The sequence below is a fragment of the Sinocyclocheilus anshuiensis genome, unplaced genomic scaffold (genome assembly GCF_001515605.1).
Source record: "Sinocyclocheilus anshuiensis isolate Anshui unplaced genomic scaffold, SAMN03320099.WGS_v1.1 scaffold284, whole genome shotgun sequence".
NCBI classification, from domain to species: Eukaryota; Metazoa; Chordata; class Actinopteri; order Cypriniformes; family Cyprinidae; genus Sinocyclocheilus; species Sinocyclocheilus anshuiensis.
The window spans coordinates 1,738,666-1,753,849 of NW_015554266.1; the positions used below are offsets into that span (position 1 = coordinate 1,738,666).

Consider the following 15,184-nt stretch of genomic DNA (forward strand, 5'->3'; position numbering starts at 1 on the left):
GGGGGTCGGTGCCGCGGTGGGCAAGTGACGTAACCGGTGTTGCGGCTTAACACCGGTATCACCGTCAGCACCATCTATCGCGGCAAGCCTAATGTACTCTAGTATAATCAACATTAGAAATCATTACTACAACATCAAGAGTAATAACAGACAATAATGTCATAAAAATGCAGCCCTACCATGCAACAAGCTTTTTTTTTTTTTTTTTTATAATAACGTGTGCCTGTGTAAATAAATATAAATGCCATGTCAGATGCTTTTGTTTTTATACTCATAAAATTTGACTGGTAAAAGTCTATAGTATTCTGATTAATTGAAATTGGTTAAATTTGAGTAAAAAAAAAAAAAGAAGAAAAAAACAATACATTTAATATGTAAGGGATAATGTACATCCAGCCGGTTGTTATCTCAGAATAAACCCCGACAGGGTGATCAGCACCCCGACGCGAAGCGGAGGGGTCTTGTATTAGCCTGAAGGGGTTTATTCTGAGATAACAACCGGCTGGACGTACATTATCCCGCTTATTACATGGCTACTTGCCACATAAGTAAATAATTAGATGCAAAATATTGATTTGAGTTTAAATATTTGAACGCAAAGCTTTTGTGAAGACAGCAGTTGCGAGCAAGCGGCAAATGCAAACTATACGGACATTTAAGGGAAATGGTGCAGTCAAACCACTCATTACACAACATTTCACCACAAAAATAATTAAGGCAATAAAAGAATTAAGACGAAAATGTTTTAAAATCTTGTTAATTCTCTTATAATCCATTACAGCGTACAAAACAATCGTAGCAAAATGGCAGCAGCTGCGTTTGTATGAAACGAGAGCGAGTCCGCGATACCAGGATGACATAATTAAATAATTGTACACCATTTTGAATCGAGTTTTAATATTTTATTAGCTAAACAAATGCAAAGCTTCCACCAAGAAAAAATAGTTCAAGCAAGAGTACAGCGCCGACTGCTGTTACCCGGATGAGCCTGTGTTATTAGCTTTTACCGGTTGTTATCGAGGGATAGCATACCTCGGACTGTCGCAACTGACCAATCAGAATCAAGTATTCCACAGAGCCGTGTAATAAAGCAACTATAAAAACTGCCCTTACAAGCATCACCCCTTAATGGAAAAGCTAATTTCTGCCCTGGCTACTGGGACCCTCAGAATCAGCAGCGAGAGGTTTACCGTAGGTCTCTGTCCTCCTCTCCATGAGCGTCCAGATACACAGACCCCCACAGACAGAAGCGATGGCCTCGGATGATAATGATGACCGAGGCGTTAATCAGGAGGAAGATACCGGTCGCTGCTCCGCAGTGCTGAGAGTGCTTTGGATTAAAAATCATTATAATCCTGATTATAATCAGTCGTACAGATCATTCAAACTGAAACTTGCAGCGTTTGCTACACACTCACCAGCACACACTCACAGACGCCCTGCTGTTTACAGCAGTGACCCTTCAGACAGACGAACGCGCCGCACACCAGGCACAGCGCAGGGTCTTTGGGGGTCTTGCCGCAGCTGGTGCAGGATTTCCTGTGGTAGTACTGGAAGATGGTGTTGTAATTGTCTGGCAGGTGCAGGAGGCGAGGGGCGGCCCACTGCGGATCCTGACCTAATAGAGACTGAAGAGATGCAAGAAAATCACTCAGATGCCCAATTAAATTTCCTTTCACTGTCAGTCAAAGCAATCTTTTCGCTTTTTAACATCTTATAAAAAATGTGAAGGTGCAATATCTAATTTCTGTCCATCTTCCACTGGAAGATGTTGCTGTGTCAGCCTGGTCAAAATGCTCAAACCTGACAAACGTTTCAGTTTTCAATGTACATCTTTCTAGGGAATCAAACTACAAACCTTGCATTTCACTCTCCATATTAAAGTTACCATGAAATCAAAATTACCGTTCTGTTCTTTATGGAATGCTGCTGTGTTTATTGTGCCCTGTGATAATCTTTAATAAAAAATATTAACATGGTGGGAAAAAAAAAAAAAAAAGGTAGTGCAAAACATCCACCCAACTTGAATCTAATCTTTTTAACATTAGTCAAAGTCTTGTGCTAATCAGCCACGACTGTGACACAATCCAAGATATTTTGCAGCTTAGTGTCTTTGTTGTTTTGCAGCATGACATCGGATTGGTTCAAACCCTGCTCTACAATGTTGTATACTAAATATCAAATGTGATGCTTATTGACACAGGTCATGCTTGGTTATAGGTCACAGTGGTTAACAGTATTAAATACAACAACTAATTAAATCACTGGTGTTAGCAACACTTCAAATAGAACAGGGTGCAAAGAAACATGACCTAGGAGACACAAACACTGACCACAGACTGCTGGGTGGGAGTATCGGACAGAGCGATGACTTCTGAACACCACTGACTGATCAGATCGAAAGCATCGAGATTCCACTCCAGACGCGCTGCACTGCTCGAGGCTCCACTGCACTGAACAGAACCAGACAAACCCAGACACCCGGCCAGCAGAGAGAACTCCTCCTCCACCTGTGACCACAGACACCCGGCAGTTAGCAACCGGGCTGTAGTATTATTGGGTTATAGTATTTGAAACTAGCTTTAGATAAAAACAGCAGATTAAGTGTGTGTGTACCAGGCAGCCGGGTAAGCCGTCTCCATACAGGTGGTGCTGCAGTAAACAGGACAGTCTCAGGAAGGGCAGACAGAACTGCTGTAGGCTGAACTCAATGGAATGAGGAGACCACACACTGGAGCTCAACTACAGAGAGAAGACATCATTAAAAACAGCTCATTCCCTGCTGATAAAGCCCTGATAAACAGTCCTCTGACAGCAGGCCTCAGAGATCAGAACAAGCTTCAGACTCAAATAACAGAGCTGCTGATTCCTCTGCAACAGAGAATGACTCTTCTTTGGCTGGTTGTCACTAAACTTGAAGTATTTTACGTAAAAGTCATTTGTTTTTGTTTTTTTAAGAAATTAATACTTTTATTCAACGAGAATGCATTTATCTGATCAAAAGTAACTGCACTTTCACACTGTTACACATTTTTTTTTAGAATAAACGTTGAAGTTTCTATCAAAAAATAATCTTAATAAATAAAATAAAATAAAAATCAGAAAAACAATTTCCACAAAAATATTATGGAGTAAAAAAAAAGAGAAGTAATGATGCTTTCCATCACACGAATATATTACATTTTAACATATATTAAAAATAGAAAACATTCACTTTAAATTGTAATAACATTTCACAAAATTACTATTTTTACTGTATGTTTGATCACAGGGATTAAAGTTCCGTCGCTACGACGGATTTCCGTCAGTTCATACAGACAGTCACTTGCTTCATTCCTGAATGATTCAGCCGTTCGAACGAATCAATTGAATGAATGATTCAGTGATACAATCAGTGACTTGCCGCCACCTGCTGGCGGATTTACTTTCATTTTTAGCATATAATTTCAGTTATTTGAATCATATTTCTGTATTCAAAATGTTATATTTAAAACATTAATCTCCACATGAATTTATGAATTTAATTGCACTCATGCCACCGCTGAGCCTCATTAAACGTCTGGAAATGCAAGCCACTTTTGTGTTCTTCTGTGCCACCTCTGTAGTACAAATTAATTTATTAATACTAATTTCATATAATTGGTAACTTATTTTTCTTATTCTACTTCTTATTATATTGCAGGGGTTAAAGCAAAACAAATTTTTTCTTCGACCAAACCCCATTCCTCAGCCATACCTGTCACACACCCAGTTTAAGAGCAGTTTTTTCTTCTTCTTGTAATTAGGAGCGCTTGTCCTCCTAATTTAAATATTTAGGAGCACCTTCTGATCAATAATAAAAAATTCTGATAAAAAATTTGCCTTCCTAATACAAGGTGACATTTGACTCCTTAAAGTGACTTACAGGAGTATTTTCTTTTTACCTTTGTAATGGCATCATTTTCATCTGTCAAATAAAAAAAAAAGATATGTTTATAATCTTTTTAAAATTTCTATTTAAAACAATATGTAGAATAAGATAAATAAGTTACCAATCATATGAAATTAGTATTAATAAATTATTTCTAACAAAAAGTGCAAAGTAACGAGTAGAAAAAAATAAAAATGCACAAAGAACTTGTATGAAGATTTTTCCATCTACACATTTTTCCCTGACCTTCTTTTCTCTGTAAATTATTGCTGAAAAACACAATCACTACTCAGCAGTCAGATGTCCGTATGCACAAAGGCACAGATCCCTAAACAAGACCATATCTGCAGATGAAACTATGTTTGTAGAAGCATTTTTTTATTTTGAACTAGCACCTCATGACTACACGTTATGTACGAGAAGCTGCAAAAGACAAAGGCGCAAGTGGAACGTACAAAACATGCTGACATTAATTTAAGTAAATATAATGGGCGATATATTGCGTCACCAAAAATTATTGAGGTCATGTACATATATTGTGCGATAAGTCGATATATTGATTATTGCGACAGGCCTACCCACGACCTGAAAGGTTCAGGGCCAATAGCTTAGCAGAATGTGAAATATGATTCAAATAACTAATTATATGCTAAAAATTAAACTATATCCGCGAGCAGGTGGCGGCAAGTCACTGATTTTATCACTGAATCATTCATTCAATTGATTCGTTCAAACAGCTGATTCATTCAGGAATGAAGCAAGTGACTGTCTGTATGAACTGACGGAAATCCGTCGTAGTGACGGAACTTTAATCCCTGTGATCAGATAAATGCAGCCTTGGTGAGCATAAGAGACAATAATAAGTAAGATTTTTATCTTACCGACCCCAAACTTTTGAACAGTAGATTTTACATAAATAGTCCTTGCATATAAACATAACTAATTTAATATTTTATTTTAGATTTGTAAAATGTTCCAAGTAAATTGTTTTATTGTAATGCATCCTGATTTGAGATGACAATTGAATATAAAATAAAACAAAATAAAGATCTGACTACCTGCACAATAAAATATTTCTCTACTTTCTTTCTCTACTACTTGAAAAGATGTAGAAGTGAAGTGAAAAGATGTTTGGTTTCATGAGATATTTGCAAGACAAGTTCAACAATGGGTCCCTTAGATACTTGCCTATATACTTTTCTTCACTTAAAAAAATTAATAAATTAGTATATATAAATAAATTAGTATATATAAATAAATTAGTATATATATATATATATATATATATATATACATACTCGTGGTTACTACTATGCTGAATTCAACATCAACAATCAATTTTTGTCCAATAAATGTTATTTGTAAGGTTAGTCATTAAAAAGCAATCAAATGATTAGCATGGTTTGTTAGGTCAACTCATTATTGCAATGTACTTAAATAATAACTGCTAAACTGCAGGAAAGATTACGATATTATGGTGTTACAGCACTGTTCTGTTGTGCTGTGGTCTATGTGACGTTGGACATCATGACTCACCACAAGTGTTTCCTCCGAGTTGGTGTCATACACATCTTTGGCCTTCGTCAGCTCAGAGATCATGTGACCCAGGAGAGACTCCCATGATTTGTCAGAGTTTGGCGTGTTCTGCGTGTGAAACAACATGAATTAAAGCAAGCAGTGTTTTACATTTCTCCCTTCAGACTGTAATCACTGTTATTCTACCATGGACTGAATTTTGAATCCAACTTAGGCTTTGAAATACAGTTACTTTAAATGAGAGTGAGTGAGTGAGTTGAGTGAGTGAGAGAGAGAGAGAGAGAGAGAACTTAATGTGCAATTTAATCATTGTAAAATAGTTCCAGTTTTGAAATCTGACTAGATGAGCCACACATTGAGCCTTTGAATAATAAACAATACAAATATACACACGCACGACCAAACATCAACTGAATCTACATCAATTGTGAACCAATTTATATTGCTGTTCCACAGCTATTATAACACGCATGCTTGCTATAACTGACTGAAGTAAATCTAAGAAAGCTTTTTGATTGGTGGCTGTGATGAGTAGGTCACTGGCAGCACCTTCTTGGCAGCTCCACTGTTGCTCCAGGCGAGTCTCTCCTCACGGCTGAATCTGACGGACAGAGCGGCCAGAGCCTGTGTGTACTGCAGACTGTACAACACCTTCACCACACACGTGAAGTGCTCTGCACACAAACACACACACAGCATGGTTATCATCAACACCAGATGCAGCATCTTATGTTTAAAACACAGCATGAAATCAAAACCGATTTTAACTTCAATGTTTGTGGTTACACTGCCCGTGCTTTATCTATGTATAATAATTTCATGATGAAAAAAAAAATCCCTCATATTACATAACATTATGACTGTTTCAAATTCGAGGTATATATTTCATCACTTCAAGCCTTCAATCACTTTCATCCGTGGGAACTGAACCCATGACCTTGTCGTTGCATTGCTCCACTGTTTGAGCAGCAGGAACGCTAGAATAATTTATTTATACCAGTGTTTGGAAGTTCTTTGTGTAACTTTATGAACTTAATGTTTTTAACCTAAACCACTACGGTTTAATTTATCTGCAAAAGCTGTACTTTGACATAAGTGACATAAAATCTTGTGTAATCTCAGCCACTGGCAATGAAACGTCTTCATAAAAGATTTAAAGTTTACCTTACACTCAGCATATTTAATGTGACGTGAATTTAATGTTTCTGTAGTCTCACCAAGGCTACATTATTAAAAATACAGTAAAACAGCAATATTGTAAAAAAAAACAAAAAAAAAAACAGTTTTCTATTAAAACGTCATTTATTGCTGACGCAAAACTGAATTTTGAGCATCATTACTCTAGTCTTCAGTGTCACATGATCCTTCAGAAATCAGAAAACTTTTTTTCCCCCCATAGCAGCCTCTTTGGCCTCCCCAAATGTAAAAATGTTGGTTATATCCTTGAATAAAAGCACCAATAACACACACACACACACACACACACACACCAGTGTCATTGTGACAGCACAAAACTATTCTCTAACACATGCACAGCCCGTTTCTGTTCTAATACAAGCTTTGTGTTGTGTCTTCAGACTGATGGACTCGAATCGATCCCTTGCTCACAACCACGAAACACATGATGCTTATTTGAGAGCCAATCAATGATCAGTGATCAATCAAATGACAGTCGTGGCCTTTACAGACTTTAAATTTAAATGTACTTTTTAATTGCCTTTGAAAGCTCAGAAGTGCACCCGAGTCAATGATGCACTGATATATGTTCTAGAAAACACATACTTGAGTCTCTACAATAATTAAACTGTGCTATACAGAGACTACGAAATATTTTACTTTTACTAAACATCCCTTCTGCATGCAGTAGAGCTTTCAATTGATTAAAATGTGCGATAATTTAATTACAAGATATGCCAAACAAATTGAAAGCATATCAGTATTTGCTGAGAAAAGTTCCCAACTGAAGATACTTTATTAAAGGCATCAGGTTACTGTGGCAGATTAAATAGACACACTGTCAGTGTTTGGGATTGACAACCGCATTTACTTACAGGTGTGAGTCTCGAAATGTCCCGTTCACACAGCAGCGTCTCAAATACTGTCTGTGTGAATGTGCAATGGGAGTCAAGTCCGATTTCCTTACCAGTTACCATAGCAACAGTGACCAAAGTAATATCAAAGATGGCGACGTCCACAAAACTTAAAGGTGGGGTAAGCGATTTCTGGTAGCCAATGTTGACATTTGAAATCACCAAAACAAACACGCCCCTACCCCAAAAGGGTCTCGCCCCTATTTTGATAGCTCCGCCCCACACATACGTACGCAAACTAGGCAACAATTAGTTCTGTGAAACAAAGCAAAATCAATGTTACACCGGACGCGAGTGGCGCGGCACGACAAAATACTATAGAACTCATTATAATCAGTGATGCTGTCTTCATTGGATGCGGTGCGGCGCGACATGACAAATCCCAGACAGAAAACTGCTGCGCATGCTGCATTCTATTTATGACGTATTGACACAAATTTCAAATGATTTTCAACGGTCGCTGTATCGTGTCTAGTGTAGACAGACTTTAGCTGTTGCAGCATGAGACACGGTGTTACTCACCTATCGAGAAGAACCAAAGCAACCTCGGCGTCCGATCGCAGGCCTTCTGCTCCTTGAGTTCTCTCCAGCGCTGGAAAGCTGATCCGATATTTACACGGGTCCTACTTATTGCCTTAAGCCTTCTTTCGTTTGTTCCGCAGACGTGTTCCTCCTTTGTTTTTTATCCGCCATCTCTATCTTTCTGTCACTCAGCTCGGCTAATGTCCGTCCCGTGCACTGAACGCTCTCTCCTCCACATCCTGAGTAGTTACGCCCCTTACTGCTGATTGGCTACAAGTTTGTTTTGCTATTCGGCCTGAATCGGTTTTCTAAAGGGTTTTTGAAAAATCGCTTACCCCACCTTTAACACCCGCCAAATGCGGGTAAAAATCAGCTGTGGCGGGTAACGCTGTCAAATCACTATCCAATTTGGCGGGTTATTTTCTAAAGCGTTTTTGAAAAATCGCTTACCCCACCTTTAAAGTCTTATCATTTTCTGACACAACAAGAGTCCAAAGAGACCGGTTCCGTTCACCCAGCGCAGGTTTTCCGAGAATGCGGTTGTGAGTCCTGAAAAATGATGGGTGTGAGTTCGGTTGCATTACCTTTGCGTAAAGGCTGAGGCATGGTAAGGATGAAGATGATGAGGAGGGATGGGACGTCTCTGAAGAGCATGGGCACCTCAGGACGTTCATCATCACAGTACCTGCACACAAAACACACAATCATTCAACAATACTACACTAAATGCTTCAGAAACACAGAAAACATGACCACTAAATACAGTATACACAGCATTTTTTAACTTGCATGATATTGTGATCTACAGACAATACTTTCACATCTATCTTGCCCACGGCAGCACAACTGAAATCATTACTTAAGAATGGGACTAATTACTGTAGGTGAACAGTCACGAGTTCTTTCAATGGAATTTTACTGTAAATGTACAGTAGGTGGTGGCAGGTTACATAAACCCAAGATTGCAATTAAAATGTAAAAAGAAAATATTCTTTGAGCAAATATTTATTTATTTAGAAGACAATTTTTTGATGTGCTGTCCATTTGATCAGAATTCACGCCCCAAAGGCGTTTGGACACACACTCAAACATACACAAATAAAATTGACAATGGCATCCAAACATATGAAGAATGACTTTACTGTCCAAAAACTACCTCTCATATAATAAAAACACATGGTCTTTTGTGCTTGATAAGTGATTAGAGGTAGGCAGAAGCAGGGACAGCAGTGGTTTTATTGAAATGGCTATATTAATAGCGCTGCTAAAGCGCCCGAGGGTTCTAGTGACAGAGTTTTCCTTCAAAAGACTCTAACAAGGTATTTATAGGCACAGCTGTCTCCCATCTGAGTCCAGCCCGTCCAACAGTCCTAAGAGACGCACAGGTGAAAACCCTGTCTTACCGCCCCAACGCAGGAGAAATGAGGCCATTTAACTAGCCCGAGAGTGTTAAGTGCCTTTTAAACAGGAGGCGCGGTGAGCGGTAACCTCCACACAGCCATAAACCCTCAAAATAAAGCGTAGCACTCATGAAATGTAGTGCTGCACACCATAATTTACTAGACGCAGCAGTTATTGGTATCTATGGAAACCCCATTTGTGCAAGTCTCTCTCGCTCTCTCAAAAAGATGCAGTGGCAGAGACACAACATAAAAAGCCAGTTAAGAGTAGAATCTTCTGCCTTCTGTTTTTTATTCATTTTTTTCTTTTAAATACCAAAATACAACAAAGCACTTAAGAGTGCATGTGTATCTTTAAATGATTAAATGTCAACATGTCTTTTTAACTGATTTGTTAGAAGAACTGCCTCATCAGAGTCATCTGTTTGTGAACCACACTACTCTGCTCTCACAGTTTTTGTGAAACATTGCGAACAACGAATATAAAACTATTGATTACATAGTATATGTGTGTGTGTTAGTATATTTAAGTTAATTTTAAAATATTCAGATACTACTGTTCAAATGTTTAGCTACTGTCATTCTAATTGAAGTTTCTTATGTTCACTAAGGCTGCATTTATTTGACCAAAAAAAAAAAACAAACAGATAATTTTGAATTATTGTTACAAATTAAAATAACCTTTTTTAAATATATATATTTTAACATGTAATTTCTTCCTGTGATCAAAGCTGAATTTTCAGCATCATTACTCCAGTCTTCAGTGTCACATGATCCTCCAGAAATCATTCTATGCTGATTTGTGGAAACTGATACTTTTTCAATTCAATTCAAGTTTATTTGTGTAGCGCTTTTCACGATACAAATCGTTGCAAAGCAACTTTACAGAAAATTAAGTTTCTACAATATTTAGTAGTAGCTTATCAGTGGTGACTGTCAGTTAATGTACATATGGCAGAAATGTACGGAAAAATCAATTAAAGACGTAATCAAATACTTTTTGTAAGGATACTTTCATTGTGTGACCGGGAAGCATCTCTGATTGCTGGATCTCTGTTCAGGATTATGGGTAGTGCAGTTCTACACTGCGAGTTTAGCAATTTATATTTTATAAAAAGTTCAGTTCAGGAAATGCTGATTGTGTGTGTGTGTGTGTGTGTGTGTGTGTGTACTCACTCATTGTCTCTGCTGTGCGTGCTCTGTGTGAGTCTGGTCCAGGGGTTGTATGCTGAATCTATGCTGTAGAGACGCATGTGCATGGCCAGCACATGAAACAGCTGATCTGAAACACACAGAGAACACACACACACACCAGTGTTAGTGTGTGCAACATGATGAATGGAGTTTGCGTAGAGCCTCCAGACGTGTAGGAGGATGTGACAGATATCAGACCTCATGAAAACCTGTCCTTTTACACACTGATCAATACCTTCAACGCGGTGTCCAGACCAGCGGCATTGGATCACTGCTGCCCCCTACCTGCAGCTCACAAACCCACCTGACACCAGCAGCAGGGGCTTCAGAACCAAATCCTGATAAACCTGCAACTTTACCTCAGCAGACAGATTACAACAGAGCTCACACGGTTTCAGCAATATATACTCCATATACACTACCATTTAAAATCTTGAGGTCTGTATAATTTAGTAAATAATTACATTCATTTATTTGATTAACAAAAGTGAAATATTGTTACAATTTAAAACGACTGTTTTCTATTTAAATGTGTTTAAAAATGTAATTTATTCCTGTGATCAAATCTGGATTTTCAGCATCATTACTCCAGTCTTCAGTGTCACGTGATCCTTCAGAAATCTGATGCTCAAGGAACATGTCTAACTATTATTAATGTTGAAGCAGTTGTGCAGTTATGAAAAAACAAACAAAAAACAGATACAGGTGATACATTGTTTTTAGAATTCTTTGAATAAAGACTTCACAAGAACAGCATTTATTTGAAACATTTTTTTTCTAACATTGTGAATGTCTTACTTTCAGTTTTGATGAATTTAATGTAATGACATTGATTATTCTTTCAGCTACCAATAAGTTTAATTATTATGAATGTAATATGCTTGACTTGACCATTTCCAAAGCCACAAATTTTAACTTTAAAAAAATATTTTGCATCCTCAAAAGACATTAACACAAAATTGGATAAAAATGCTTAAGAGTCAATTTTGAGATTACAACATGACACAACTGATTAAATTACACATGCAATACAGTGTAGTCATATGCTCACATTGTAGCATGCTAATAAATCTATAAATTATGAATTCATAATACGAAGGCATATATTAACAGTATACTGTATATTATGTAGTATGCAGCAAACAGTATTTTAGTTTTCCATTTCCAACATGCCTAAGAGATCCTAGAGCCAGACTGAAACTTATAGACACACACACACACACACACACACACACACACACACACACACACACACACACACACACACACTACCACTTTAAAAATCAAAGCTTATTAACCTACTTCTGTGAGCAGTGCATCTAATGTACTAGTGTATGACTTCAACGTCATGTGACTTACACAATAAAATAACAACTGACATTGCATTTCTAATGTCATTTTACACAGTTTCAGCTTTTAAACTAATTTCATCTCCTCTGAATGCAATGAAAGATGTGATATATTTCAGACTTGTGTGCTTTTACAGGCTGAGTGGATTCTTAGTGCAGACAGGATACCAGATGTGCATTATTACCAGAAGCAAAACACCAGCCACATATAAGATGCTGGCTCATCTACAGACTCATGGATAAAGCAATATCACCACCTATAGGTAACTAAGACTGGATAAAATTATTCCTTCATTCAAAGCATTTTTAATAAAAATATGAGAGGGGAAACAGCTTAGAAAAATGTATTGGTTGATTGAGTGTGAATTGAAATTTTCAACAAAACCCTTCACAGAAACAGCAATGCGAGGGGATGTGAGAAGAACATTTACACAGAAGAGCACTTTTGCATTATGACTGCACTATTTTTTGAAGTGTCTGCCCATTTACACGTGTCAAAAGATGCCTTTAGCTGCTGCTTTTCACCTCAACGTTTTACAGCGTCTCAACACCATGAGCAATGTGTGTCAACTTCAATACACACTACTGTTTGTGGTCAATAAGATTTTTTAACGAAATTAATACTTATTGAGCAAGGATGCATTTAATTGATCAACAGTGACAGTAAAGACTTTCATAATGTTGCAAAAGATTTGCTGTTCTTTTAAACTTTCTATTCATCAAAGAATCTTGAAAAAAAAAGTATCAAAGTTTTCACAAAAATATTAAGCGGCACAACTGCTTTCAACATTGATAATAAAAATAAATGTTTCTTGAGCAGCAAATCAGCATATTAGAATGATTTCTGAAGGATCATGTGACACTGAAGACTGGAGTAAGGGCTATTGAATTTATAATAACTATACTGGAGTAATAGTTATTCTACATTTATTCAAAATTGTCAATTCAGTAAATCAGCTTACCATCTTGGTATATCTTGGGATGTCTTTGGGAGTGTCCAAAGAAAATGTCTCAATATTATCAGCAAAAAATAAAAAAATAAAAATAAAAAATCAAATGGTATTATACATTTCTTTTCATATCAAACATGCTGAAAAGCATTTTCAGGCTGTTCCAGTTGATGCACATGCTTATTCAACAGTTAAACTATCAAAAATGACCATAAAAGGCAGGACTAAAACTACTAAATCTTATATGATTTTTAATGTTTAATTTACATATGACTGGTCCAACTCCTTCCCTCAAAACGATGTCTTGGACAACTAGCAACAAGTTTGGGTGATACAAATCCATTTGCATTCTGTTCTGTTACAAGAACATGAATGCTCTCTAAACCGCAGTCATGATGGCACATGGAAGTGTGAGAGATCTCCAGATATTCATTCCAATCCTCCATCCTCTTGCTTCTATCCACTTTGCAATCACTTTATCATGTAGATGGACAGCCAAAACGGAGATTTCTGCATCACTCTATTTATCGCACACGTCTCTCCACCACCCCCATCCTCACACACTCTCCATCTCCATATTGATCTTCCATCTCCACCCACCTGTGATTACAGTGTGCATACTTGCCCCATTCACATGCCATCAATCACACATAGACATCAAACACGAGCCAGAAAGAGACTCAGGTGTCTGAAACGCAGAAGTGAATGTCATCCAATCTACACTAACATCCAGAGAAAGAATTAACATCAACTGACATTCAAATTTTCCTAAATACAACCCAGAATCACTATGACTAAATACAGGACATCTGATGGCAAATCTGACAGCAGTAGTACATAAGTCAGAGTCATTCTGGAAGGCAACTACTTTTTACCAGCCACTTACATTTGAACAAATCACTGAATTTAACTATTAAACACTGTCATGTAACATGACACTGCATAACATGCTTAAAAAAACCAAACCAAAATCACACCAAACCAAACAAAAAACAAAATCCAAACCAAACAAAAGCAGAAACAAAATCAAACAGCAAAAAAAAAAGAAAAAAAAAGAAATAAATCAAACCAAACACCAAACAAAACCAGAAACAAAACCAAACACCAAAACCAAACAAACAAAAAACACCAAGCAAAACCAGAAACAAAACCAAACAAACAAAACAAACAAAACACCAAACAAACAAACAAAACACCAAGCAAAACCAGAAACAAAACCAAACAAAACAAAAGCACAAACCAAACACCAAACAAAACCAAACACCAAAAAAACAAAAACAAACAAAACACCAAGCAAAACCAGAAACAAAACCAAACAAATCCCAAACAAAACCAAAAAGAGAGAGAGAAAAAACAAACCAAACACCAAACAAAACCAAATCAAACAAAAACCCAAATACAATGGCATCCTAGTAACCACTCCCAATCCTAGCACTATGGTGGTAAGTTTTGCACAGGGCAAGCGGCACTCACTTTCCCTTTCTTTGTCCATACTTTCTATTTTCTTGTTCTCTAGCTGATCTGATCTCTAATGTACTGAGACGGAGTAAATCTGGCCCTCTGTGGATGTGGGTTTAATGAAGCTCAGAAAATGGCTGCATTGCTGGAGTGTGAAATCTCTTCAGCTGCGCTTGAGTGTCAAGATTATTTTTAAGCGAGCTCAAGGACTAAACTCATTTATACAGAGCCAGTGTGTGGATGTGTGTTGATTGACTGGTCTCAACAGCAAAAATTCACCAACATCAGTCTCTTCATTCTCATTGTGTCCATCAGAATACAAATGCAATCATCCCATAATGCATCATCCCAGAAGAATGGCATTCCTGAACAATCTGAACAGATGCCTCACACTTGAATCATGGACAGTAGTCCACATGGACAACCAGGGTTCAGTTCTTCGACAGGGAAATTTCATTTGGGGTGGTGTGGTGTAGCGGTTAAGGTTCAGTGCTACGGCCTTTAGCTTGCACCTCAGTATGTGCTTGAACACTGAACTGAAGACAATTAACTTCAGATTACTCCTGAGACTAAAACTGTAGCAAGTTCAAAACTAGTGGTTGATTAATATGGCTGATGTGATATATAAAGAGCATTTTGGTTGTAATTTGGCTAAATAAACCAAATATTTGTAATCTACTAATAATGCTGATGTGGATTTGGACTTAAAATCATTTGCCTATAGGGCAGGGGTGGCTAACGTGGGTCCTGGAGAGCCACAGTACAGCAGAGTTCA

The 15,184-nt window shown here is 37.4% G+C and overlaps 1 protein-coding gene across 2 annotated transcripts in view; it reads right to left on the reverse strand.

The window, feature by feature from the left end:
* LOC107671306 (E3 ubiquitin-protein ligase UBR3-like) overlaps nucleotides 1-15,184 on the reverse strand; it is a 66,826-nt gene that overhangs the window by 3,066 nt on the left and 48,576 nt on the right. For both annotated transcript variants that reach the window (XM_016464198.1, XM_016464197.1), the window contains exons 31-38: nucleotides 10,635-10,740; nucleotides 8,643-8,743; nucleotides 5,996-6,120; nucleotides 5,447-5,554; nucleotides 2,617-2,742; nucleotides 2,334-2,510; nucleotides 1,419-1,628; nucleotides 1,191-1,330 (exon numbers count right to left, since the gene is read on the reverse strand). In XM_016464198.1, coding sequence (XP_016319684.1) covers nucleotides 1,191-1,330; nucleotides 1,419-1,628; nucleotides 2,334-2,510; nucleotides 2,617-2,742; nucleotides 5,447-5,554; nucleotides 5,996-6,120; nucleotides 8,643-8,743; nucleotides 10,635-10,740 — 1,093 coding nt within the window. The remainder of the gene's footprint in view (nucleotides 1-1,190; nucleotides 1,331-1,418; nucleotides 1,629-2,333; nucleotides 2,511-2,616; nucleotides 2,743-5,446; nucleotides 5,555-5,995; nucleotides 6,121-8,642; nucleotides 8,744-10,634; nucleotides 10,741-15,184) is intronic.